The sequence below is a fragment of the Dermacentor albipictus genome, chromosome 3 (assembly GCF_038994185.2).
Source record: "Dermacentor albipictus isolate Rhodes 1998 colony chromosome 3, USDA_Dalb.pri_finalv2, whole genome shotgun sequence".
In the NCBI taxonomy this organism is placed as follows: domain Eukaryota; kingdom Metazoa; phylum Arthropoda; class Arachnida; order Ixodida; family Ixodidae; genus Dermacentor; species Dermacentor albipictus.
Window position 1 is genome coordinate 100,351,200 of NC_091823.1, and position 27,998 is coordinate 100,379,197.

At 48.1% G+C, this 27,998-nt stretch overlaps 1 protein-coding gene across 1 annotated transcript; it reads left to right on the forward strand.

Annotated features, from left to right (window-relative positions):
* Positions 1 to 531: 531 nt before the first annotated feature.
* LOC139057728 (acid-sensing ion channel 3-like) lies at positions 532 to 27,727 on the forward strand. Its single transcript, XM_070536476.1, has 6 exons — positions 532 to 708; positions 6,516 to 6,597; positions 7,905 to 7,950; positions 9,755 to 9,783; positions 20,666 to 20,738; positions 27,521 to 27,727. Exons 2-6 carry the CDS (start codon positions 6,557 to 6,559, stop codon positions 27,725 to 27,727), a joined length of 396 nt encoding a protein of 131 aa, XP_070392577.1. The 5' UTR covers positions 532 to 708; positions 6,516 to 6,556.
* The last annotated feature ends 271 nt before the right edge of the window (positions 27,728 to 27,998 follow it).

The following is a 27,998-nucleotide window of genomic DNA, read 5'->3' on the forward strand; positions in this document are numbered from 1 at the left end:
TTGCAAACAAGACAGTATGGGACAGCCATGGTTATAATCAGATGCCCTCGTCCCCGGCTGGACTAATGAACCGGCTTAGAATGCACATTGCACGAAATGACTGCTTGACGTTTCCTAACTGTGAGGCATTCAAAAGACTGATACGTGCGATTACGCTTTTTCTGTGTTTTTTTCTGAGCGCGGAGGAAGCCCGCGAGTACACGCAAAACTGCCGCGCGAATGACCGCTCCAGGCACTATATGTGTATTCGCGGGGCTTCTCTCACGCTCGGGAAAACACTTTTATGTAGCACGTACGTGTTGAACAGCAGAAAGCTGTATGGGGAGTTTTTCATGCTGCTCTACAATTTTCTCATTGACACCTTTCACCTAATTTTATTGTTCGAGAAGTTAATGAATTAATTAATTAATTAAGACTGATTATCTAATCAGGCGGAACGCAAACAATATTCATCTGAGTACCTCCAAGCGGCGGCAAAAACATTACCTTTGCTTCATTCCAGCTACGTCTCATTTGCATATTTCCAATGTTTGGCTCAAGTTACGTGAAGCACCCTGCCATACAGCTCGTCTCTCGCTCCGGCTTGCGTGCAGGACTGTCTGAACCTGTGCCTGCAGCACATCGTCGTGGAGAGGTGCGGATGCCTCACCGCGCAGCTGCCGCCGCTGCACAAGCTGGCCAAGAAGTACGGCGCCTGCGGGGAACACGGTAAAGCCACTCGCTGCACAAGTTCGGTCAGTTCAGTTCGCCACTGTGCCTTGAGTGTAATCTCTTCAGGCGCGACGTAAACACCCCTCGGACAATATGAAATGGAACACCGGATCTGTGTTGAAAGCCAGTAATTTTCCCTTGCGTGTGTGTGCTTGCAATGACAAAACCTCTACGGACAGTTTGCCGAGCTAAACTGCGATAGGCGAAAGCCTATCTATGACTGCTTCTGTAGCTCTTGTCTGAACTGTTCTGTGAACGGACGCCGCCGTGGCCGCGAGCATGGGACGCAATCACAGCCATATGGCTGCAAGGTTTGTCGCCGTTGTGCGCGCACCCCCCACACGCATGTCCGCGCTCTCTCCCACGCGCCCACTCGCACAGCGCTACTAGCACGGCGCCTCCTCTCCTAGCTCCCCTCGCCGGTGATCAGCGCTTTCCTGCGTCCACCACGGACTGTGCACGGACACTCATGAGCCACTAAATGCTTACGCCTTAAAAGGCTAACGAACGTGATTCTTCATCAACGTAACAAACAGCAGTGAGCGAGGTTCAGACTAGCACGTTTACAGTAATCTCGGTTCGAACACACACACACACACACACAGAGAGAGAGAGAGAGAAGGAGATTCTTGATGATGGGAAGGAAAGGTTGGGGTAAAGGGCAGCGCAGTAACTGTCTCTCAGAAGAGGACACCTCAACCGCGCTGCACAGGGGGTAGGGAATGAAAGTAGGGGGAGAGAAAGAGCACCAGAAGACGAGGTGTTCCCCACACTACTGGGCGAGGGTGCGCAATCTTCACCGCTATTTAAGGCAGCACGCGAGCGAACGCGGCAAGGAGCCACCGTCGGCCGCACGTTACGTGGCGCCGCGATGAGATGCGAAAGCAAAAGGAGATAAGAACAGCGCGTTCCGCATTCTTCTTGCAACCCCGCACCGAATGCTACATTTATCTTAATCCTTCTCGCGGCACGCCCACAAGCATGAAGTATTTCGTTTGACTCTGATATGGACGCGTATGAGTGTACTTATCGCCGCTCCGGAAATAGTGAGCGTGTCTTCTATACAGCGTGATTGTTCCATCAGATACTTCCGTTCTTCTCCGCATCGGACGCGGTGTATCGACACCGAAAGAAGGAGGAAACGCGCAAGCAGAGGTGCAGGCAGCAGAAAGAACGGCACCCACTCTCTCTTCTTTTCCACGTCTCGCCATTCGCGCCGCGCGACATGTTGACGACGAAGCACTGGCCACGCGCTCACGTGTGTACCCCTTCGTAAAGGTGCTTGTACATACGACCATCGCCCGTCGTCGTCTACCTACCTTAGACACACTGCAAGACGAATGCGTGCGTCCAACGGCATCCAGTACTTTGCACCAGTTGATTCAACTTCAGGTTCAACTTTAGTTTTCTGGTCTACACACTATAGAAATGTTCTCCGTGGCTAAAAGCTGTCGTAAACAGTTGGACTGGTCCCATGAGGCGTTGTATGTACACGTGGCAGCGCGAGAATAGAGCGTGCTCTTGAAGGGCACACAAAGAGGAATACTAAAGAGTAAGGCAATTGAAAGCATATTAACAGAAAATAAACATAGCAAGGGAGATTTCTACGCACTTTCGCAGTGCGCACACTGTGTCAAGATACCTGACGCACGGTGACGTTTCGCGGAGGCGTAATGACGTAACAACTTGTGGTGTTCACCCGCGACGCTCACGGCGCGCCGGACGACCACCACCGCGGGTTCGAGCACTCCGAGCCGCCGCGCGCGCAGGGCACCGCGCGTCCGCGCCTACTCCAGCCCGCTCCGTGTGCCGACGCGCAGCTGCGCGCGTACGCGCCCCGCCGGCCCCACAGCTTAGGGGAAGGCGAGACCGCGCGCGCGCAGCAAGGGAGACCCTAGGCAAAGCTCTCAAGAAACAACAAAGAACATTTATTAACCTGGGACTCAATACAAACACACGTTTTAACATAACTTCCGAATATGAATCACACAAAACATGGCCGAATGGTCGCCGGTGGCCGCTAACGGCGCACCGCGACAGAGAGAGAAACAAAGAACAAAGAACCCCCAGCAGTAAGAATTTGCCTATCCTTCGGTCAGCGCCTACCATCGTGCGCCCCACAGCAGAGAAAAGGGAAATAGAGAGAAACGACAGACGAACAGACGGGGGCACGATCGGCAGACGCTGCCTCAGGACATCGAGACGACGGAAGAGTGCGCGCGCGCCCGCGAGGCCGGGACCCCGACGAGCCGAAGTAACCATCGGCCGGCGGCGGACAAAGGGGGCCGCCGCCGGCAGAGAGGAACCAGTACGCACCTTCCGACGTCCCGATGTGGTCTCTCCGGGCGCCCGTCTTGCGCGCGCTTACCCGGAGCGCACGCAAGCAGGGCCCGAATCCCGCCAAAATGTCGGCCAATGGGAAAAGCCTGTTGACCTTCGCGTGGGCGGGGTGACAGCCGAGCGACAGTGTTTTATGACCCGCTGCCACCCCGTCCAGGCAAGGAGGAGAGGGACACGAAGCCCCCGGCAACACAACGCAACGGCTTTACACAACCACCGCGAGAACCGGAAACCCCACAAACTGCATACTGGCAAAAGAGCAACGTGTCGGAAATAAAAGAATGTCAAAAAATGACTGTCCCTTATACGCGTATACATTTGTTTACAAGTTAACAAAACACAATCTCCGGTCTCTGCGAGACGGTTTAGTCGTGTTAATGTACTTACTAGGGACGTTTGCCATGTTGTGTATAATGGACTACGATTTAGCAGTACAAATCAAGGATCAGTATCTTTTAGGTGTACCGGCATTTCGCGAGGTTGCAGGGTTGGCTACTGATGTAAGAAAATGTTTCGGCTCATTTTCGTTTTTCTTTTTTCGAGATAAAATAGCTGTAAAACAGGGCATCCGTAATATCAGTCAGCCCCTACGATACAAAAAACATTTCCATGCCTGTTCTAACATCACCACTTTACATTCGGGTGGCGGCGGTGGGAGAGGACGAGGGCAGTCGCTTTCACCTTACATATATATATATATATATATATATATATATATATATATATATATATATATATATATATATATATATATATATATATATATATATATATAGCCACTCGCACTACAGCTACGGATGTGCCCGTAACCGTAACCGACTCCGTGCTCTGCGGAATGACGCAATGAAACGACAAAGGCAATTTAAATATCTTCAGTGCAACAAATATGCGCCATCAAGCACGTCATTGCTTTAACGAAGCGAGTGACTTTATGAAAGTGTGAATAAAGAGGGCTTTTGAGCAGGACAAGAGAAGAGGACAGACACGACGCTGTCGTGACTTTCGCCTCCTCTTGCCACGTTCGAAACCGCCGTTTCTTCAGATAATTAAAGTATCGACCGGCCCAAGTTACAGCACAGTCTTCCCATGCTTTTGAAAAGCTTCGCTGTTCGCTTTGCCGTTCCCTTACTTCCGTCCACTTCGCCAGCTCTTTATCGCTTATATACGTCTATAAAAAAAGAGTGTGAGGTATTGAAATTCACTGATGGTTAAGTGGTGTAAAGTGCCCTCCAGACGCATCTTCACCCAAGAGGAGTTCGAAGAGCGACGAAGACGTGAACGTTGAAGTCGTGTGCCCGCCAACCCCTCCGCCTCACCCCCCCCCCCCTCCCGATAGCGTTCGCCTTCAGCTATTCACAAGATTCCAGCACAGATTTTTTTTCTTTGTGTGTGTGTCTGAGTTTCCTGCATGTGAAAACCTGTAATGGGAACTAACGTCTTCACTGGCAGATGAGCTGAATCAATCAAGAAGACATAAAGCAACGATGACTACCCGAAGCTTTTTGCCAGATGCGTACCGATTTGTATAGCTCGAGGTGCTGTCCACAGAATTGCAGCCATGACACCACCGGTCCTTTCGACCATCCTCAGTGCGGAAAATTTATGACTTTCGAGTCTGGTTATTGTTATTCCGAGGAAGCCGGCCGCTGCGGGAGGTATGCGATGTGGGAACTATACACAGCGCTGCTTTGGGCGAAAGTGTGCAAGACAACGAAGGAAATGTGAACAACGCTTGTGTGGTATTGACCGAAGGTGGAAGTCAGACTCCAGCCGTCCCGAAGTAAAAAGCCGTTTATTTAGCATATACAACCAATATATATAATGAAGAACAGACGCGCCCCCTGGGGAATAAAGAACTGAATTGAATAACGAAACTGAATATAACATACTCCCTCCCTTATTTTTAGTGGTTAGTTGTTAGTAAGTATTAGTAACGAAAACCCCAAAGCATGCACACTGTACTTATTTACACATATTTACAACCTATGTACACAATGACAGACCACCAACTAATTGGTCTGATAGTCTTGAAGCCAGGCCGGTGGCCGGCGCTCTCGGGTCGGCCGCGTTGGACGTCGCACTGGCGACGGGCTTGTTGACTGCTACTGGGGTATGCCAGGAGACAGTGCCTGCGTACTAGGAGAAGGAGGCTGTAGCACGGCAGGCTGCAGCACAACGGGAGACAGCGGCTGCGGCGTGGCAGGCTACAGCGCCTCAGGAGACCGCGGCTGCGGCGTGACAGGTGGGCCTGGTCCCCAGGTGCCCTCTCTGGAACCCTGGAAAGCTTGGAGGCATTCCACGTACGGCCGTCTCCAAGTCGGAAAGAGGCTGGGCCCCTCCTCTTGATCACCTCAGTTGGTGATGAAAAGGCGCAGTCTCCCTTAAACCGAACAGACGGTTTTTTGACACGGACAAAATCGCCTACGGCTATCTTCGTCTTCTTGGCGGCTCTCCTTTTGTCCGTGTAGTGCTTGCTGCTTTGCTGATGACACCGAACCCTTTGACGAAGTCGCGCCAACTCCTTGGCTGGATCTTCCGCAAATGCTGGTGCCGAGAAACCCACGATATCCAGCCTGGTTCGGGGCATTCTACCATGCAGCAGAACTGCTGGGGCGACCCCGGTGGTGGCGTGCGGAGTACAGCAGTAAATGGCAAGGTATTCTGTGACAGCTTGCCGGAGTGGTCGTCTTTCGAGGAGTGAGACTTGAATGAAGTTTTTCAATGTCCGATTGAAACGTTCTATTTGCCCATTGGCTTGGGGATAGTATACTGAAGAATGTGAAAGTCTGATGCCTCTGTGTTGCAGGAAAGTTATGAACTCACGCGAAGTGAACTGAGGTCCATTGTCACAAACGATCTCTTCCGGGTAGCCTTCACGGGCAAAAACACTTCTTAAAGGGGCACTAAAGGGAAACAATAAATCAGTTTAGACTAATAAAGCATTGTTTGAGAAACCTGCAGGCAGTCATTTCAAGAAAATAGTTTGAATATTAGATGAGAAAATGAAGGTCCAAGTATCTGTATTTGAATTTCGCGCCGAAACGCCAGCGCCGGTACGTCAGCGTGACGTCAGGGATTCCAAAGTTTGTTTTCGCATTTGGGCCGCGTTGGCTGAATAAAGGTTCCCGAAACTTGGCATGTTTAATATTTGGTTCCTTTAGAACACAATGTAGTCAATCTGTACCGCTATATATAATTAGTAGGCCCTAGAAGATGCCACCAAAATCCAAGACGTCACAGCCCCCAGGTGCGGGAACTCAAGTAGGCGTCGCCACCCGCATTTCGTTCTTGCGCTTTTTCTGGCTTACCAAACGTCTTATCGTTGTAAGAGTGGTGTTTTTGGTGTTGTAGAACGGTGATTTACTGATGCAGAAGAAATCACTTTTCCCTTTAGTGTCCCTTTAAAAAGTCTTTCACGGTGCTCGTGGACACTTCGCTGCAAAAATACACCTCTCTTCTTTCAGAGTCCGAGTGCGTGGCTCAAGTGTCCGCCGACGAGACGAATATGCAGCTCGAGAAACGGTGCAAATGTCAAAGTGCTTGCGTGTAAGTGTCGCGTCATGTTTTGCTTGTCTGTTCGTGCGATTTTATAACGCATAAAACTCTCGGGCACGTATCTGGGTGCGCACGGAAGAACACGTATGCGGTGGAAATTAATACGGAACCACTCATCACGGCTTCTCCGATAGAGCCTCAGTGTACATTTGTGGCATTAAAAAAAATGCCTTTACGGAGGCTTGGAATGACATCTTTCTTTTTTTTTTCAGAGTTTTACATAAGCCTCTAAACGGTCTCGAAAGCCTTTGGTAAACAAAATAAAAGGTCTTACACGTGGTACTCTAGTGTGCCATAAAATAAAACGCGCGTAAAAATTGTCATTCAAGTCTGTTTACTGCAGTATTATGTGGTGAACAGTGCAGACGACGGGACAAGAAATACAGAACACGTGTGCTATCAGCTGAGGGATGTCATCGGACTGGTGTGTAATATACAGCATTCAGTTATCACCCGTCGTGGGTGCTTAGTGGGTATATGGTGTCGGGCTGCTATGCACGAGGTCGCGGGATCGAATCCCAGCCACGTATCCACATTTCAATGGGGGCGAAATGCGAAAACACCCGTGTACTTAGATTTAGGTGCGCGTTAAAGAACCCCAGGTGGCCCAATCTATTCCCGAGCCCCAGACTATGGCGGGCCTCATAGATCGTGGTTTTGGCACGTAAAACCCCAGAATTTATTTTATTCGGTGTTTAGGTACGATCGTAGTATAAAGAAAACAAACGGCACATGGATGCAATCAATGCTGGAAACGCGCAACGTATACCTTCACAGGCGTTAATGTCACTATACAGCAGCTGCACAACATTGTACAGCTGCGCTATTACGAGTAAAACCATCCATTGCTAGCCAGCGCATGCGCTCCGTCTATCTTGTCCCGTCGTCTGCTCTATTTGCCATGGTATTAACAAACCGGCCAGCCCAGTTTCGTACTTTCGAAGAATTCATTACACTGGAAGTCCCTGCTACCAAAAGCACAGCTACATGAGCTAACACATGATGCCGTGCTCCCACCATCCAGCCATTTTCCAGTCATTTTGATGTAATCACTGTAACACTTCATACATGTCTCCTGCCCCACTTTACAATGTTCGATGACAAAGCCGCGAGGCCTCTAAGCAAATCACAGAACGAAACACTGACAACCACTGCCGCGCCCAGTTACGTCTGTGAAATGTTTACACATGGCAAAGTGTAAACATTTTGATCCCGTGAAAGTTCAAGCGAACCAATATAGCATCTGTATAATATGCGACTTCAACGAATGTTCGTGAAAACAAATCTCTTCGTTTCAGAGACATCTCATACAAGCGCGATGTGACAGTCACACGACTGAGAGAGGTAAGTTTTCATCGAGTTCAAGCGAACTGAGTGTACAAAAAACACACCAACGAAAAAAAAATAAAACATATTGTGTCAAACAACAAAAAGCAAAAACATTGACAGTTTAGCATCAAAGTATTAACTAAAACCTACATAATCTCGTGCCCATTTAAGCGCGATAATCAGTATGTTCAGAGTGTTTGCTAGCAAGCAGCACTGCCTGTGAATGCGCGACTGCGTTGCATTTGTTCTGGTATAAAATGATTAAATAAGCTTTTCATGCAATGTTGATCGCGCCAACTAGCAAGACTGTGCCAGCTGAGGAGACGGCACCAGACCGCTTCGCACAAGGCCTACAAATGTGTCGAGTGCAAGATAAGAATTAAGTTCGCCATACGTTTTCAAAGATATGATACGAATAACAACGGACACATTGACCACACTAAACAATCGGAGGATCCCACGCATGTGTAGAAATCGGTGATAATTAGCGAAGTTGTCTCTGTTTACGAAAATGTTGAAGCAAACGTTACGCAAAAGTAAAGCCAATGACGCAAATACAATATATATTCTATTGGCGCAAGTGCGACACTGATGACGCAATTGTAGTGCGATGTTTCATCAAATGTAACACAATGGGGCAGATGTTTCGATGAGGGGCGGCGTCCGTTTCAACGAGACACTAGTGCGCATTAAACTTATTTACAACGACACACGTGTCTGTTCTTTGCACTGCGCAAAACTCCACGCTTTAAAATGCACGGCTTATCGAGGTCACTCAGTCGCTGCTCATAGTCACAAAGCATCGCTGTTCCTCCCCGCGTTTACGAGCCATGCAAATTCTCGCCTTCCTGCACCACGCTTCGCAGGCGCAACGAAAACCTTCTTGTCTCGCACTACGCTTCTTCCGGCCCTCCTCCTTCTCTTTCGCATTCAACACACAGTGTGGTCCAATTTTGTTCACTCCTTTCTCCGCGCTCGGCTTTCTCTGAAGCCGACTTCTCTTCTCTGTCTCCGGCTCCTTGAATTTCTTGTTACCGACTTCGTAACTTCTTGCTATCTTGACCTACTTGTCTATTCGGACACATACCCAGCGACACATAGCCATTCCGACAAATTGCTGTGTCTGCGAGACTGCTATGTCTACGAGATCCCCCCCTTCTGTTCGCACCAGCCGCGAGTGACGCACCCGCTCCCCCTCTCCTGACTCACTCCCCGTCGGCCGCTCCCGAGAGACACAGAGAGAGAGCACAGTGAGCAGGCGCCAGACAGAGAGCAACAGGAGACGACTTCGGACCCCGCTGCGCGCAAGTCCCTCTGAAACAAACTCCGTTCCACGTTCCGAACGCCTTTTATTGCTGCTACCGCGGGCGTAACAGAAATTAAGCTCCTTTCGCGGGAATGGTCATTAGATGAATAGAAACACAGGTGCACATACCAAAGAGAAAAAGAAATATTTAAAATAAAGAAAACGCGCAGACCCGATGCAGTGTTTCGACATAAATTACGTGAAGTCTGTTAAAATATCAGTGCCCACAGCATTGTGAAATAAGCAAGTGAGCGAACTTTGAGATGCCATCGGATTAATGATTGCAATATTATTATGATGATAGCACATTGCGAAAGTAAGTAGGGCACCAATGAACATCTTTGGGCCCAAAGGAAGCATAAGCAACACAAGAAAACGCGGAATATGGCGTGTATATTTTTATTTGTTGGCAATGCTCACAAAAAGATAGCTGTTGCTGAATTGAAGCGTCAAGTGCCAATACTGCGACCGACGGGCACAGCTAACAAACTTGAACGTTCACTTTTATTGCAGGGTGTCACCGAAACCACCAAGGAAGACGGGTATGTCATGTGCCTTATGCAAGTTCCAGTACTTACATGATTACATGACTTAAAATACTTACAATACATGAAAGATGTTCGTTGAAGAGTGGCACGCATGTGCACATTACCACATAATCAGCGGTCCAAGTTGGTCCGATGATCGGTTTCAAACCTTGATACCTCAGCTGCGGACTACCATGTGAGCCCGGTAGGCAGGAGTTGTTCGCGATGCCTTAGACTATGTGGGCAGCCTTTCTGGGCTTTCGATATCTGCTAGTCTACATTACGGCTATATTATAAAGGCAGTACAGCAGTATGGCAAACAATATGGAGAATTACAGACAAAGCCCGCATGTGTTACGGTAACATCATTTTAAATAGTGACCCTCCTTACAGGGCATAAATAACAATGACGTGATAGTATAGTTATAGAACTAACTGAAAGTAATCTATATGTCATACCCAATGGTGTACTTGGCCCGGTGGCCATTAAATGTGACGTACTATTGTGAGAAGCTTCGGCCATAGCGTGATATAATGGGCGTCGACACAGAGACAGCTTTTGTGTCACGCCTTATGCCTCAAGGTGCAAAACCAACTTGTTCATGTGTCTATCTTAATACATGAGCACATATTTTCTCGATTTGCAGATGCTGCGGTAGCTCGTTATCATGGATGAAAAATTGTTTGTGAAATAATTGGGGGCACCTTAACAGAGCCGACAGATCAAAATCAAGAGCCGTCCACAACGGCATCTCTCATAGCCGCTGTGCGACTTTCGTAATTGAAGTCTTAGCAACAAATACAGAACTCGTTCCGACTAGAAAAAAGAAAGCTGCCGCAGAGTGCTTCCGACGATTATCCTAGCACATTGACTTCGTTGCATGAAAAAATCCACTGTGGCTGTCTTCCGGGAAAACTCTCAAAAACCGAAATCAATCATCGCAGTGTTTGCCGTATCGCGACTAAACGCTATAAGTATGATAAGTCATTTCCAGCCAACGGCCTGCTGCCCTTTATGAAGAACTGGACAAGTTTTATGAAGAACGTGACAAGCTTTGCAGTGAAATTCAGTACGCAGGGATATTTTTTTGTTATTGTTGTCGTCACCCCTACACCGCGGCAAGTTTGAAAATCTTGAGGTCGGTGGCACCCACGCAATCCAAACCCTGATGTTCAGGAAAGCATGCGTACGTATACGCCGAATTCTAACAACCATATCAGTCTTTGGCATATCATGTCTGTTTTGAGTTTTGACGCAAATATGCATGGTGCACATGAGAAGCCTAGTAGCTGAGAGCGCGCGCAGCAGTTTATCTCCATCTCCGAAACGGGTACCACGCGTCATACGTACTCCTGAGGAGCAGCAGCTCTCTATCAGCAACACCCCGAGCAGAACCGGGAACGTGATCGTGATCGTCTACGCGATGCCGATGGTGCACCCCAGGCACAAGAACAGGCTCGTGCAGCCGAGCGCAAGCAGCAACTGCGTACCGAGGATCCGGCAGCCTACCAAGCCATTGTTTAATGAGCCGTCGCGATTAAGTCATTGATAAACACCGGGGCCGCTGGTTAACAACACCGCTGGTTAACAATCTGTACAGAGTGCTTGAGCGGTGATTTTTGTTTATTCATATTCTGGACAAATCTTTTATTTCCAGTATAACTGGAATGGAGTAACCGGAGGCGCATTTATTTCAACTTCTCCAGTAGGAACTCATTTAAGCTATAGTTACCCGCAACCATGCTTTTTGTTACTGCTGTTTACTATTACTCCATTTGACTTCGTGTTTCCGCAAATTTCTGCTTAGGCTGCACCATATAGAGTATAAGCGCGCCAAACGACAAATACAAAAGCAGTCTCAAAAAATTTTAACAGGGAATGCTTGCGATTACCGCTAACATTTACGCCTATACGTTTTCCATTAGACAAAGTTCAGATTAATTCGGAAAGTCTATGCAATGTGCATAGTTTTTAGCCGTGAAGCAAGCTCTGTGAACATCTGTTCGATTCCATACAGAGACATGCAGCGACAAAGGTCAACACAAAACTTCTCGTAGGTGCAAAAAAAAACGATTCAGTTGGTTCTGCGCTCCCTACACCGATGTAGCAATGTTGCTTCCTCAATTTGCACAACTGTGCCTCAAGAGAGCCCTATCCGCGCTTCGATTCGCATCCTGGCCGCAAAGATAGCACATCCTGCCTGACAGGAAGTCGTAGAGGCCTTCCTGCAGGGGCATTTTCATGCAACTGGAGGCAGGAAGCATCAATAAACTAAGTACTGCATGTCTGCTCTGCGTCATAAACACGACTAGATGGCGGTGGTGGTGTAAGCATGCAGAGACTGCATGCTTACAGGAAACATTGAGCAGAAAGCATCGGAGTATGATTCATGCGACATATTCTTCGTATGTGTCTGCAGAGGTGTGATGCCGGGAGACTCATTAGTTAGCCCTACTGATTAACGCTATCAGGTGCGTGGGTACTGTGACCGCATACACATATGTGGGAGCACACTCGGCTGCTAATATATACGTACAGCCTCGCCATGCGAGGAGACGAGATACGAGCTGATTTACTCGTTTTCCTTGCACTAGTGCACTGTATAAGCGCGCGTTGTTCTGGCGCACTTGTTTTCCTCTAAGAATTACGGCAAGAAACGTTAAGGTTCCGTTTATAAAGCCATGCGCATGCGCACTGTTCGAATAGGGAGAAGGAAAGGACGAAGCAAATGGGTGAGAGTGCAACGCGTGAAAAAATGAATTTCGTGAGGGCTCGTGCAACGGCGCTGCGGCAGATACTGCCAGGAAGCGTTCTGCGGTGTCCGCTCTTGGATGAAGTGAGCGACCGAGCCTGCAAGCGGGGGCGGCAGAAGATTTCTATTGTTCCGCCACTTGAGTCCAGTGCATTGCTAGACACATTATACATCGTTTTACATGCACACTCGGACGTAGTTTGCCAGTAAGACATATTTGTATTTATTGGCGCACTGTGTCACAGCCCTATAGACAGCCACATATGTTGATTACTTACTTCTTCTATCGATTTGCCTCGTTCATTTGTGAAGCATGGTTCCTGTCTTCTTTCTTGAGGTACAATGACTTCTAATAGACTTCTAACAGACTTCAAATACGGGCTTATATACTTTCATGCTGGCATGAGCTTGTGCTTTGGTTTTATTGCCAGCCACCTTTCTCAAGGTGATTTCATTTTTTCTTGAAAGAAAATGTTAAGTGCACTTAACGTTCACAAATGTACAGTTTACCATGGTAAACTGTACAGTAACTGATGACGTGGTAAAGCAGGAAGATTCTGCAGCAAGGGTAATAAGGGGCACTTTTCAAGTAAACGGGGTACTCAACTAATGATGAATAATAAATGTGGCAGGTTCCAAGCAGTAAAACAGAGCTAAAAAGCAGGACGAGGAGAGAGACATCACGTGCAGCTGTCCTGTTGTTTAGCGCTGTTTTACTGCTCGTAATCATGAACCAGCCGGCCCAAATGCGCACTCTTGTGGCAGGTTCGTTTTCATCAAATCGCACAGTTACAGAACTTACAAAAGAACCGTTAAAACTTTAAATATGACGGCACGTCATTGTGGTGTCATACAATGAAATTACAGAGGCCATTATTGTTCACCGGAAATATTGCTCTAAATACGATGGCTTGTTATTGCGGTGTCATAAAACGAAAATACTGACTTCTGCAGTTTTTACAGTAAATGCCTGCAAATGTGACGGTGTGTTCTTGCAGTGCTGTGAAATGAATACGGACGTCTGTACATGTTACGGGACATAGTATTCAGCTGGTTGCTGCCGGTAAAAGTCCAGTAAAAACAGTATCGAATGTTTGTGCAGTGTGGGTACACCATCAACTGCGCTGTGGCAAGTATTTTGTGACGTGTTGTCTGTTGTCCGTGCTGCAAAGTGTATCTTAAGAGGAAGCTCAAGCCCTCGGCCTCCTATCTAAATACATGGGAAAAGAGAAGTCATTTTTCTCGGCAACCACTGCACCGAATTCGACGAGGTGTGTTAAATATAAAAGAAAAAAAAAGTTTAAATCTAGCGATTGTTGGAAGCGGATATATTTTCTTTTAGGCTCTCAGTTTTTTACAAAAATTGTCGGAAATTGAAAAATTTAGAAAAAGAAACTATCAGGTTTACAACTTGCGAACTCGCCAATGAAAATTCTGGAAGCTGCAGTTAATACACCAAAAGCGGACAAAATTGACGCATCGTACACCGCCTGTGAAATACAGTGTATATTACTAAATTGTGAATAGGGCTATTGTCAAGCTCTTGTAAACAATGTAACAAATTCACGCAAGCTGTAAATAATAGTACCAAACTTTCCCGCTTGAGTTGCTTTAACAGGTGCAGTTTTACAAAACCGCGATATCTGTTTTTGGCGCAGAGCTACGAATTTGTAAACTTCATGCTTCTATTCTTCTTTTCAAACTTCGCAATTTTTTGAAATTTCAGTAACATTAATTAAAAATTTGAAGCTACAAATCAAAATTTTCCTTGCTACGGTCACTATAATTACACTTTTTCCTTCCAAATGCAATAAATTTCCTTAAAAATCGGTCCAGGGTTTGTCTCAGACAAGGGTCCCAGCGTTTTCACGCATCTTACGCGAAATTCGCGGCATCGCAGTCGGGCCCGAAGCTTTCTTTGCGAACTCATCCGGACTTTCCTGACCGTGACTGCTGGGCGCTGATGTCTTGCCGAATATCTCCCACTTTAAAAAAATTAAATATCGGATCGAACCTCGGTCTCCCAGCACAGCAGTCTGATGCTTATCCATTACGGCACGATAGCACCTTTTCTTTTCTTTGTTGCATGGAATTATGAGCGGTGTCACTCCAAAATCGTTACATTACATTTGGACACACACGAGAAACAAATGCACACTTGGTACGCGCAGTCCAATGAAAGTTCAGAATTCGGGCAAACAAACGCAAGCGTCCAGACGTGAAGTCCGTTCTGGAACGGGATCAAAGGTAGCAACCACACTGCGCACCTTGGGCAGCCTCTTCTCGAAAGACAAGACCTTGTCGAGCGAGGTGGCTCGGCATGCATGTCGATCATTCGGCTTCTCCGCATGCATCTGTCGCGCCAACGTCAACCATACCTCTTTGAGATGATGGCCGCTCGTGTCACATCACGTGTAGCACGAGAGTGTGAGAGCGCATGCGCATGCGCACCAGTCACCTTAACGCCAAAGACAGCTCGAGTGTGCATACGATGGGCACATGTACAGCAATTAACCGCTGTACAGCAACTAACGAATGTACAGGAATTAAATGTACAGCATGCAATTAATCGCTTCACGAAGGCTTCGCTTCCCATATATTGCAAGACGAGCCTTGGATCTGCATAAATGTTTAAACTATATGTGTAGAGGATCCGATTCCGCCGCCGCCGCCGTGAGCGTCTGCACAACGAGCGGATGTTTATGTTTGCGGCGCCGGCCTCCTCGGCGTGGAAGGCACGTAGAATAAAGGCTCAGTTCCACCGCCGCTCGGCTGCTCGCCATTTGCTCTCTAAGTTCGTTCTCTTCTCTCTGCGCGCGTCTGTCTATAGCGGACGCATTTCGCGCCCCTATAGCCTGATGGCCCGGACGTAGCAAGCACACGCAATGGAAGACGAAATAAACACTACAGTGTCCAGCAACGACGCCCCGGCTCTTCAGCCCCAGTCCACAGTGACAGCCGACAGCCCTGCTCCCAGCGCTGCCATGGACACCATTTCCAATGCCCAGCTGCGGCTGCCGCCGTTTTGGCCGAAGAATCCCGCCGTGTGGTTCACGCAAGTAGAAGTCCTCTTCGATCTGCAGCGCATCACATCGCAACGTGTGATGTACCTACATGTCGTCTCAGCACTTTCCTCCGAGGTAGCTGATGGGTTCGACGACGTGATGAGAGCACCACATACGGCTGCACCCTACGACCATTTCAAGGCCATAGTGCTCACACGCAAAACCGTATCCGAGAGAAGCCACTTGCAGCAACTCCTAACGCGGAAGAACTTGGCGATCGCCGACCGTCGCAGTTATTATAGTGAATGCGACAGCTACTCGGTGACCGTACCCAAGACTCCGAGAGTCCACTATTGCGTGCTATTTCTGCAACGCTACTCGGCGACAGCTACTCGGCGACCGTACCCAAGACTGTGAGAGTCCACTATTGCGAGCTATTTCTGCAACGCTTGCCTCAGACACTTGTGGTGGTTTTGGCAGCTGCGGATGATATGCCTCTTGACAAACTGGCAGAGCTCGCGGACCGCGTCAATGACTACTCCGGCGCAAGCTCCGCGGTGTCCTCGACCACTGTCACATCAGACCTCGAGGCCCGGCAATCTCGCCTCGAGGAGAAAATTGACAGGCTGATGGACACAATGGCAGCAATGCAGATCGACACGCCTCGTCGCTCTCCACTGGCTAGGGGTGGCTCACGTTCGCGTTCCCGTTCCCGCCCAAGACACACTTCCGACGGCTTATGCTGGTACCACACCAGGTTCGGCGCCAGCGCTGCAAAATGTCGACAGCCTTGTCGCTGGCAGGGAAACATGGTAGCGAGTCACTATTGGCGGCGCGTGACTCAACCGCTACGGGAAGCCGCCTATTCTACATCACAGACAGGATCGCAGACCAACGCTTTCTTGTGGACACCGGTGCAGAGGTAAGCGCCATTCCTGCCTCCCGCCACTACCAACACCGTTGTCCGAGGACTGCACCTTTGCAAGCTATGAATACATCCACAATCGCAACATATGGCCAACGCTCCCTCACCATTGACCTGGGCCTGCGTCACATATTTTGGTAGATTTTCATCCTCGCCGACGTGCGCTTCGCCATACTATGTGCGGAATTTCTTACCCATTTCGGTTTGAACGTGAATCTCCGCTCCCGTCAACTTGTGGACTGTACGACCAGCCTCTCCGTGCAAGGTATCCTCGCACCGCTGTCCGCCTCTACGCAAGCAGCTCGGAATTCGCCATCATCAGAATTAGCGTTTATCCTCAGTGAATTTCCTGAACTTACCAAGCATAGCAACCTGGAACTTCCGGTGCGACACACTGTGACGCACCACATCGTCACCACGGGCCCTCCAGCGTCCTGCAAGCCACGACGTCTTGCTGGAGACCGCCTCGCCACAGCTCGCAGATAATTTGATCACATGCTGCAGTTAGGTATAATCCGCCCATCGTCAAGCAGCTGGTCATCTGCCCTACACATGGTGACCCAGGAGATTGGCGCCCTTGTGGAGACTATCGTGCATTGAATGCGCGCACCACCCCCGACCAGTACCCGCTCCCGCACATTCACGACTTTGCTACCACACTTGCTGGAACAACTATATTTAGCAAGATTGACCTAGCCAAGGCATATCATCAAATTCCTGTGGAACCAGCGGACACACCGAAGACTGCCATCACAACACCTTTTGGCCTGCCATCACAACACCTTCTGGCCTATTTGAGTACGTCCGCATGCCTTTCGGGTTACGGAATGCAGGCCAAACTTTTCAACGCTTCATCAATGAAGTCATACGTGGTCTGCACTTCGTCATCGCTTATCTTGGTGATCTGCTGGTGGCAAGTTCTTCACCAGAGCAGCACGCTGACCATCTGCGGTTACTGTTTTCGCGACTCCAGGAACATGGCTTCACTATCAACACAGCCAAATATGTCTTTCGTGTCGACAACGTCAAATTTCTTGGACACCTTGTCACACCTGAAGGAATCAAGCCATTTGACAGGAAGGTTCAAGCTCTGCGGGATTTTCCACGCCCAACGTCGCTTCGCAAGCTCCGCGAAGTTCTCGGGCTTCTGAACTTCCATCGTCGGTTCCTGCCGAATATAGCGTGCATCATTCTACCTCTGACCGACATGCTGAAGGCTCCAAAGGCACCATCTGCGATCTTGGAGTGGACATCCGAAGCAGACGCCGCCTCCCAAGAAGCCAAGAATGCCCTGGCACGAGCCACCCTCCTAGTGCATCCCTTAACTGACGCGCCCATGCGGCTCATCACCGACGCCTCCTCCAGTGCCGCTGGTGCAGTTCTGCAACAATTCCAGCAGAATTTGTGGTGTCCACTCGGATTCTTTTCGCAGAAGATGAAGCCGGCAGAAACTCGATACAGCACTTTCGACCGCGAATTCCTGGCTGTCTACCTTGGCATTCGCCACTTTCGCCCCCTTCTCGAAGGTACCGTGTTCCACGTACTGACAGATAGTAAGCCACTGACATTCGCTTTCCGTGGAAACTACAGCACACACACGTCCCGGCATATTCGGCACCTGCATTTTATCTCCGAATTCACGGTCGACCTACCTACGGTACATCCAAGGACCCGTTAATGCGGCTGCCGATGCCCTGTCACGTGTCGACGCGTTTTCCACTGCTGCTGTGGATTTCGACATCATCGCAGAGGCACAACGTTCCGCCAACGAGCTGCGTGACCTGCGTGCAGGGTCCACATCTCTCTCGTTTGCTGAGGTGCCACTGCCGTTCTCCTCCGGTGCGATCGTCTGCGACATGTCAACAGGCTGTGCCCGTCCATTTGTGCCTTCTTCGCACCGTCGTCAAGTTTTTGGCAAGCTACACGACTCGAGTCATCCTGGTGTTCGCGCCACTCAGCACCTCATCACCTCCCGTTATGTGTGGCCCGGCATCAACGCAGATGTCCGCCGCTGGGCTCGAGAATGTCAGCGCTGCCAACGCGCAAGAACGACCCGCCACACCAAGTCACTACTTCAATACTTCTGTCCGCCTGACTCTCGCTTTGACCACGTTCACATCGACATTGTCGGTCCGCTGCCTCCATCGCGTGGTAAACGATACATCCTCATCTGCGTTGACCGTTACACGCGCTGGCCTGAAGCGTTTCCCGTACACGATATTACGGCGTCCACCGTGGCGTCCGTTTTCGTAGCCGGTTGGATATCTCGTTTCGGCTGCCCCAGCGTGGTAACAACCGACCGCGGACGACAGTTTGAAAGTGAGCTCTTCGGAGCGTCAACAAGCATTCTCGGTATCCGCCACATCCACACAACTGCATACCATCCGTCAGCAAATGGAATGGTGGAAAGGCTTCACCGCCAGTTGAAAGCCGCCCTCATCGCCCGCGACGCTCGAACTTCGTGGGTCAACGACCTGCCGCTAGTTCTACTAGGTGTTCGGTCGGCGATAAAAAGAGGACCTCAGGTGTACTGCTGCCGAAATGGTCTACGGGACGACACTACATCTACCCGGTGAATTCTTCGAACCACCTGCAGTCCCCAACCTCTCGCCTCCTGCCTACGTTGAGCAACTTCGGTCGCTCTTTGAGCGCTTGCGACCAACATCAGCTCGACAGCCCTCCACTTACGACGTTTTCGTAAGCAAAGACCTAGCTGCCTCAACTCACGTTTTCGTGCGCCGCGAAGGCATCCGGCCCGCCCTCACTGCACCGTACGACGGCCCGTTCGAAGTGCTACAGCACGGAGGAAAGACTTTTTTACTGTTTCTGTGAACGGCCGTGAAAACGTGATTGCAATCGAGCGTGTGAAACTCGCGTACATGGCAAACTTGGTTTCTCTTGCACTGCCCACTCGTTCCCCGCCCGATTCTTCCTCATCCGTACCCTGCCCCATGAGTAAACACGTGTCCTGGGCATCAGCGCGACAACAGCGACCTTTGTCTCTACGGGTGGGGGGGAGCCCTGTAGTGGATCCGATTCCGCCGCCGCCGCCGCCGTGAGCATCTGCACAACGAGCGGATGTTTATGTTTGCGGCGCCGGCCTCCTCGGCGTGGAAGGCACGTACAATAAAGGCTCAGTTTCACCGCCGCTCGGCTGCTCGTCGGTTGCTCTCAAAGTTCGTTCTCTTCTCTCTGCGCGCGTCTGGCTATAGCGGAGGCATTTCGCGCCCCTATATTATGTGTTCACGTGTCGCAGAGATCCAACGTAGCATTCGACGGAGTCGACGTTGCGTGCGAAAGGACACTTATGCGGTTATATTTCGCCGTCTGGAGTGGGTCGCGGGTAGCCGGAACACGATGCTCACGCAGTGCCGCTCCATAAAGTTGCTGTCGCAGCAAAAGCCATTGACGACCAAATAACAAAGAAAAACCACACACGCAAACGTGAAAGTGAGTTCAAAACATCGTTCGCCCCGTAATGTAAAGTGAACTACAGGCCCGCGATAATAAAGCCGAGTAAAAAAACAAAATACAGTTAAAGTACAGAATCAGAAAGGGAACATTCCTGCCCGATACAAATGAAACATTTTTTTTTCTTTCGGTAACAAACGCAACGTGCAAGCACTGTCAGTGAAGAACGCAATCGAGCCAGCTATGCGTACACCTTGGCACATGCTCGAAGTAATAAATAAATAAATTGCGTAATATTGAAGTAATTATTCAATTGATTATTTAATATTTTGGTAACTAGTTGGTTAAACATTCAGTACATTCTTTATTGATAGTTTAATGAAACATTATGCCACTCCAGCCTAATTATCGGGAAGCAGTAGATTGGAAATAGTTTCTCAGTGGTGCCGACTTCTCCTCAGGCCTACACGTGGTAGAAGCCGCCTGCCTCCCTCGCGAATACTAGGAGGCTATAAATATATTAAGCGCTGTACACGGCAAAAATTTGCTGTCACACTGCATCACTTATGCTCTGTTGTGTACTAAGAGACGCTGTCAACGCCACCGCAGAAAAAAAATAATAATAAAGACAAACTTTACTGTTCAGCCGATTCATAAAAAAATAGTTATAATCTATGTCATTAGATACCGCTAAAATGTGCTAACGTGTAGAATCGCGCGTATTTATTTTGCGAAGCACGTTCGGTCTGCATCTACACAGGCTTTGCGCTTCCCGTAACCCCCTGTCGCTGTTCCCTCTGCAGGCCACCGGCTCGGCTGGTCCTGTACTTCGACTCGCTCACCTACGAGCACATTCGATCGGTGCCTAAGTACGACGTGAGTATACCACGTGTTTCCTGACTTCGCAAGTGCGCCGTCTATAGTGTTTTTTACGCCGCATCACGGCGGAGTTAGATATTGCGCGGCTAGTCCAGTAGGGTTGCCAGAAGAAGAAAAGGTCACGTTGAATGATCGGACAATGGCAGTGACGTGAGGCCATGGAACATCACGTGTAGCCGTGGAAAAGGGAGCACACTCGTACACTCAAACGATAGTTTGGCCTTCACTACCTCCACAAGCTGTTTCTTTTTCTTTTTTTCTTTTTTTTTTTGCCTGAAAAAGAATACATTCATGAAGCAGTGATCTGCCTGCGCGGCTAGATTACTGTGAACTTGATTTGTGCAGCTACAATGGCAAACTACACCATGTGCTAACCTCTCGTCGTTTGCTGTTCTGAGCGAATAAATGGCTTAGTCACTGGCAAAGTCAATAGCCGTCCCAGTCAATGTCCAGCCGCGTCTCTTTCTTTCACTCTGAATCACCAATGATAGCCTATAGTAATCATGTCTGCACCAGCGATTTCGATAGTCACGCCTCGCCAGATGGTATACCTCCCTCGGCGAGTCAGAGAGTGGCGGAAAAAAGGCACCTCACTCGTCAACTATAGCCCCAACTAAATCCACGTACCACGGTATAGGCGATATGTATAGGGGCTTTAGCGCTTACAATTATTTCTATCAAAACGTTAAATGAATATAACCAAAACTTAATTCTCTTCCGTGATCAAGCGCAGTGTCACTTCCTTCCTTCTTTTTTTTTTCTGGGGGGGGGGGGCAGTGATTGACAGTTCTTGGAACATCGTTTCTAAGGTGTTTTACTTCAAGAATAGTATTGTTCCGCATTTCCAAAACAGACGGTACGACCTTTCCTATGTGAATGTCTCGCTTACGGGATCTGTTTTACAGAACTTACTTTAAAGCACTAACTTATCAGTTTAGCTCGGCTTAAATTTTGTATTTAAGCTATACTGGCTGCGTGGTGGATTGAGGTGAAGTTCCGCCTTTTTCGCCGGTCCCGTGGATTTCTGAACATCTGATAACTGGAGTACACGAAAGAAGGGCTGACTGTTGAGCCATAATTGGTCTTGCATTCTAATTAGAGCATGGTATAGCGCAAACTACTGAAGCAAACGCAGAACAGAGAAGGGCGAGCGCTACTAATCGCTCTTTAATAACACGACACCGCCCGCCACCCGATGTCATCATTTCTGATTTGGCGGTCCTCATTGCGCAACTACTTGCACGTGTTCACAGTGCACACATACTTATAAAAAGGAACAAGCTGAGCGGAAGACCGCACTTTCACTCTCCCTATCCCTTTTCCTAAGTATGCGTGCGCTGTGAACACATTCAACGTGAAACGCCTACCAACTCGCCCATTTAGAGCCGGCACGCTTGCCGACATGCAGCTTACGCCACTGTTGTTTCTGCAGGTTTTCGGTGCATCCTGGACGGTGATCGCACATCGACCGCTTGGTGGGCGTGCGGTTAATCCGTGCTACCCCGAGCAATCTTCTGCCCCATCATCGCACATATCGACAATCGACGCAAGCTCATCGCTGTACGAAGAACGCTGCAAGGCTCACTGGGATGGTTTCTTCGACCATGACGTCGACGGCAGGCTCGTCGAGCATTGCGAAGCACGTGACCCAGGACTGGCCTATATAGCTGCACATCACCTTGACTGCGTGGGATTTAGAGCCGGCACGCTTGCCGACATGCAGCTTACGCCACTGTTGTTTCTGCAGGTTTTCGGTGCATCCTGGACGGTGATCGCACATCGACCGCTTGGTGGGCGTGCGGTTAATCCGTGCTACCCCGAGCAATCTTCTGCCCCATCATCGCACATATCGACAATCGACGCAAGCTCATCGCTGTACGAAGAACGCTGCAAGGCTCACTGGGATGGTTTCTTCGACCATGACGTCGACGGCAGGCTCGTCGAGCATTGCGAAGCACGTGACCCAGGACTGGCCTATATAGCTGCACATCACCTTGACTGCGTGGGATTTAGAGCCGGCACGCTTGCCGACATGCAGCTTACGCCACTGTTGTTTCTGCAGGTTAGTACTGTTCACCTAATTGAAATTTCTAAAGCAGTCATGGCGTTGCCGGCTCTTCCCACGCGGGCATGTGTTGCATCTACAGCGCGAGTACAGTGCACTGGACGTGATAGACGTTTTCGTTTGGTTGTGAACCGAGTTTTATGGCTCGTTTTGCTCTTGCTTCTTTCCGGCGACATTGAGCTCAACCCTGGGCCTTTTGATAAAGGTGAAATGGATTTCTTAAAGACGCTACAGGATACTATTATGAATAAGTTAGAAAACATTGATGCCAGGATAACTAGTCACGATGCCAAAATGGCTGAAATGGACAGCAAGCTTGACAAAACCCAAGACCAGATAGGAAACGTTATGAAGCTAGTACAGGAACAAGCAACTGTAATTAGGGACCTAAGCCATCAAGTAAGAATTCTGCAAAAGAAAAATGTAGACCTCGAAAACAGAAGCCGTAGATCGAACCTCGTATTTTACGGGATAGATGACAATGATCGGTCCGAAACATGGGAACAATCTGAAGCCTTGGTAAAGGGTATCTGCGCTACAAATTTGGGAATCGAACTGCAGTCGGTTCAAAGGGCACATCGGGTTGGTCGTTTTTATGAACGGAAGAAAAGACCTATAATTGTAAATTTTTCATCCGATAAAGAAAAAATGGCCGTTTTGAAGAATGCAAGCAAGTTCAAGGGCTCCTCTTACAGTGTAGAACAGGACTTTTCATTTGAAACTCGAGCAGTGCGAAAGAAACTTTGGGAATACGGCAAAGTAAAGAAGGCGGATAAGAAAAACCAGGTTAAGTTGAAGGACGATAAACTGATCATAAATGGCAGAGCGTTTACATGGGACGATGAGAAGGAAGAAGTTATTGCCCTGTCAAAACGGTGACGTACAAATGATATTTGCTCTATTTATCGTGATTTAGTTATTGCGGTGGTAAATTGCCGTAGCATAGTCAACAAGATAGATGAGTTTGCCGGATTGGTTGAGTCATTAAAGGCAGATATAGTGTTTGGTACTGAATCCTGGCTAAACCCATCCATTACTGATAGCGAGGTCTTCCCCTGCAACTATACTGCTTATCGCAACGACAGGCCGGGTCATGGCGGTGGTGTTTTTATATTAGTTCATTCGTCCCTTTCGTCTTCGATGTTGAACATCGGTCATGACTCAGTCGAGTCGGTTTGGTGCACAGTTACACTGGCTAATAATCTTTCTTTTGTCACTGGAGCGTTTTATCGATCACCAAGTACGGATTTCAGTGTTTTAGAATTACTGTGCGATATCGTTTCGGAGGTATCTGGGCAAATAATACTGCTTGCGGGTGATTTTAACTTACCCGACCTAAAGTGGGAAAACGGTACATGCGAGTTAATGAGTGCAAACCGTATTAATCTAGAAATGAGGAACCTGGTTGAAAGCTTTGGCTTTTTTCAGTATGTCCTCGAACCCACACGAATTAATAGTACCCTAGATCTTCTCCTTTGTAATTCGCCAAATTTAGTTGGTAATGTTGATGTCATTCCAGGTATCAGTGATCATCGGGTTGTGGCTGCAGAGATCAAAACGAAAGTACGGCGCATAAAAAAGTGCATCAGCAGAAAAATTTTCTTCTTTCAAAAGGGCGATTATTCATCAATTTCTGATAAACTTCTTGATTTTCTTCCTGTTTTTGAATGCTTTGCGGAGGAACATGAAGTAGAATTTTTATGGAGCACATTTAAACAAAAGCTGTTTGAGCTTACAGAGAAGTTCGTACCAAGTATTGAATCGGCTAGACTCCAAAAGCGTAAGAAACCGTGGATCACCTTTCGTGTATTGAGGTTAATTAAAAAACGAAGGCATGTGTTTCAAAGATATAAAAGAACAAAAACACACGCGTGTTTTAAAAGGCTGCAAGAATTAACACGCGAATACAAAGACCTGTCGAAAAAAGCAAAAGAACAGTATCTTAAACGATTAAATGACAAAATGAAAATAAATCCTAAACCGTTCTGGCAATATTTGAAGGGATGTGGGTCTGATCCTGTTGGAATAAATGAAATTATTTACAATGAACGCATTCTTACTGACGATGCAGAAAAAGCGACATGCCTAAACAGATATTTCCAATCAGTCTTTCTTTCTCAATCTGCATGCAGCCCAAAATCATCCAAAAGCAACGTTCCTCTTATGAAACCAATCGAACTCAGCGTTAGCGGCATTGAATCTCTGCTAAAAAACCTTGATGAAAGTAAGGCTATTGGCCCTGACGGTATCTCTCCGAGAATTTTAAAACAGTGTTCTCACGCCATCTCGCTTTACCTTTACTTAATATTTCACAAGTCATTAACTACTGGTCAGATGCCACAGGACTGGAAAATTGCAAATGTAGTCCCTATTCACAAAGCGGGCTCTAAAAAAGAAGTTATTAATTATAGGCCTATCTCACTTACCTCGATTTCGTGCAAGATCATGGAACACATAATATATAAGGCTATCATGGAACATCTAACGGACAACACATTGCTTACAAACAGACAACACGGATTTCGCAAGGGGTTTTCATGTTCGACACAACTGATTGAATTTTATGATGACCTGGCGTCAGTGGTTGATATGGGTGGACAAATAGACTGCATATTTCTGGACTTCCGCAAAGCATTTGATACTGTCTGCCATTCTTTACTACTTCATAAACTTCGAATGCTAAGTATAGATTCTAGTGTTTTTAGCTGGATAAAGAACTATTTGTCAAGCCGCCGTCAACGTGTGGTCCTAAATGGTACTACTTCAGATTATCTTGAAGTCACATCAGGCGTCCCGCAAGGATCAGTTCTGGGGCCTCTTCTTTTTCTTATATATATTAATGATATTAACTTAGGTATTGACTCTAACATGCGGCTCTTCGCAGATGACTGTATTGTGTATAGAAAAATCGATAATGAAGATGATGTTCTCAAACTGCAGGCCGACCTAGATCGTATTTGCGAATGGTGCTCAAAGTGGAAAATGAATTTGAATACCGGAAAGTGCGTCCATGTGCGGTTTACAAAGAAGAAAAAAGTAATCGATGCCAGCTACAGTCTAATGAATAATATATTAAGTACTAAATCCAAGGCTAAATATTTGGGCGTAATGCTGTCGGGCGACTGCTCTTGGCGGGCACACGTGGACTATGTAGTTGGCAAAGCGGCAGTTGCTCTGAATTACATTCAAAGAAATTTAAAATGTGCAAATTCCAACCTTAGAAGCACGGCGTACCTAACTTGTATACGACCTATTTTGGAATATGCTAGTACCTTATGGGACCCGTCGCAGATCTGTCTGATAAATAAACTAGAAAAACTACAAAACAGAGCAGCCAGGTTCGTCTTGAATAGGTACGGGAGGACGCACAGTTGCACAGCAATGAAAACAGAGCTCAACTGGGAGTCCCTGTCGTCTCGCCGAAAGAGGCTGCGGCTAAAGCTTCTATATGAAATCTATCATAACAAAACGGGAATTGATAGGGAAATGTACTTAAAACCGCCACACTATATATCGGCTCGCACTGACCACCAGTGCAAAATTAGAGAATACCGGGCTAGGACGGGCCTGTATGCCAACTCTTTTTTTGTAAAAACTATCGCTCAGTGGAATAGACTGTCATGTGAACAGGTGTGCAGTGAGAATCAAGATGTATTCTTTTCATGCTTGTAACCCCCCTGCTGTAACGCTTTCGGGCAAAGCGGGGATATGTCTGAATAAAGAATAAAGAATCTTCAGCCCGTGGGCGCAACGCGGGCATGTGGCTGTGCGCATGCGCTCTAAGTGTAGCATATTGTAGGTGGGTATAGTCTCCTGCACTCGTCCTAGAACGCTTCGTGTTTGTGCATGTTCCGATATTTTGCGCCGACACGCCGTAGTTAGGCAGTGTATACGAACAAGCGATGCATACGCTTCGCATGCCACCTGATCTCAAACGCTTCGACAGAAGTTTGGTTCACGTGACACAACTTAGGCATACACATGGGGCTGTGCGCACCTCATGGGTCGTGAGAGCTATGCGGTGCGCATGGCTCTGACACGGCTCTTACAGAGTCCACTAGGTGGTCTCTGTAAGAGTCTACCTAGTGGACTGTCCATTTTGGCCGCTTCTGATTGGATGCAGCTGTACGAAAGAGGAGACGAGAGGCCCTAGCCAATCAGCAGCGGCCGAAATGGACAGTCCACTAGCTGGGCTCTTACAGAATACCTCCCCCCCCCCTCCCCAAATCGCAACTGTCACCACGTGTCAGAGACACTATAGAGCGCATATCTTGCGTCAGTCAAACATACAGAGACAAGTGACAGGCTTTCGCGCTTCACTGGCGACCAGCGACGTCACATTCTTCTCAGAAGACGATTTTGCGACCTTGGCCCCACCCGCAATGTGCTAGACGAACAGTATGGTACTGTTGCTATGTTAGCAACCATCATTCATCGCACCAGTATTCTTATCGGCATAATCATCCTCCTTCTTCCGTTCCCCTTTTTCCCCTTCCCCAGTGAATATCACCACACTGTAAACCGATCTTAAAAACTTAAAGCTAATTAAGGTTGCAAATCAGTCTATAACTGATACCCGTTACGGCCACAAGGGTGCGAGTTATACAGAGAAAAAACCCTAAGGGTGCAACTCTGTTTACAGTGCAGTGCAGAGCGCACTAACTGAGGCTGTCCTACGTGCCTTTCTATAAATAAAACCATCCCCCATGCGCAGGAGACCCGGGTTCTTAGCAACCTGGGTGGCATCAGCGGCATGTACCTGGGCCTGTCCTTTTTCGTTCTCTTCCAAGTGCTCGACATTCTTGTCGTCGGGGCACTGCGGCTCAGGAGGATGCTGCACTGGGACGCACGCCAGCGCTTTCTGGTGGAACTCGCAAGGCCCCATTCACGAGGAGACGCCCGTACTAACTCGCACAACTAGCCGGCAGCAGGAAGGTTGCCGTCGTCATGTTTACGTCCTTTTGGCAACTATACTGAGCCCTGGTGTCTTATATATAGGACAGGACGCCATATCTCTAGTACCAGAGTCATTCAATGCTTCTCAGCTAGTACTGATGGGGCACTCATAATATAATCATCATCGCTTGCCTTATATATGTATAATTTGCAGTGCAGGACGAAGGCATCTCCCTTTATTTTCTTGTTTGTTCTTTTTGAGCGAAGTTTTCTTTGCCTCTTCTTCCGATTTTCCG

Bases quoted from the DNA above. Each gene is read 5' to 3' on its own strand.
- LOC139057728 (XM_070536476.1), top strand. From the start codon at position 6,557: ATGCAGCTCGAGAAACGGTGCAAATGTCAAAGTGCTTGCGT. The intron at 6,598-7,904 runs GTAAGTGTCGCG...TCTTCGTTTCAG, and splicing joins AAATGTCAAAGTGCTTGCGT to AGACATCTCATACAAGCGCG. The intron at 7,951-9,754 runs GTAAGTTTTCAT...CTTTTATTGCAG, and splicing joins CAGTCACACGACTGAGAGAG to GGTGTCACCGAAACCACCAA.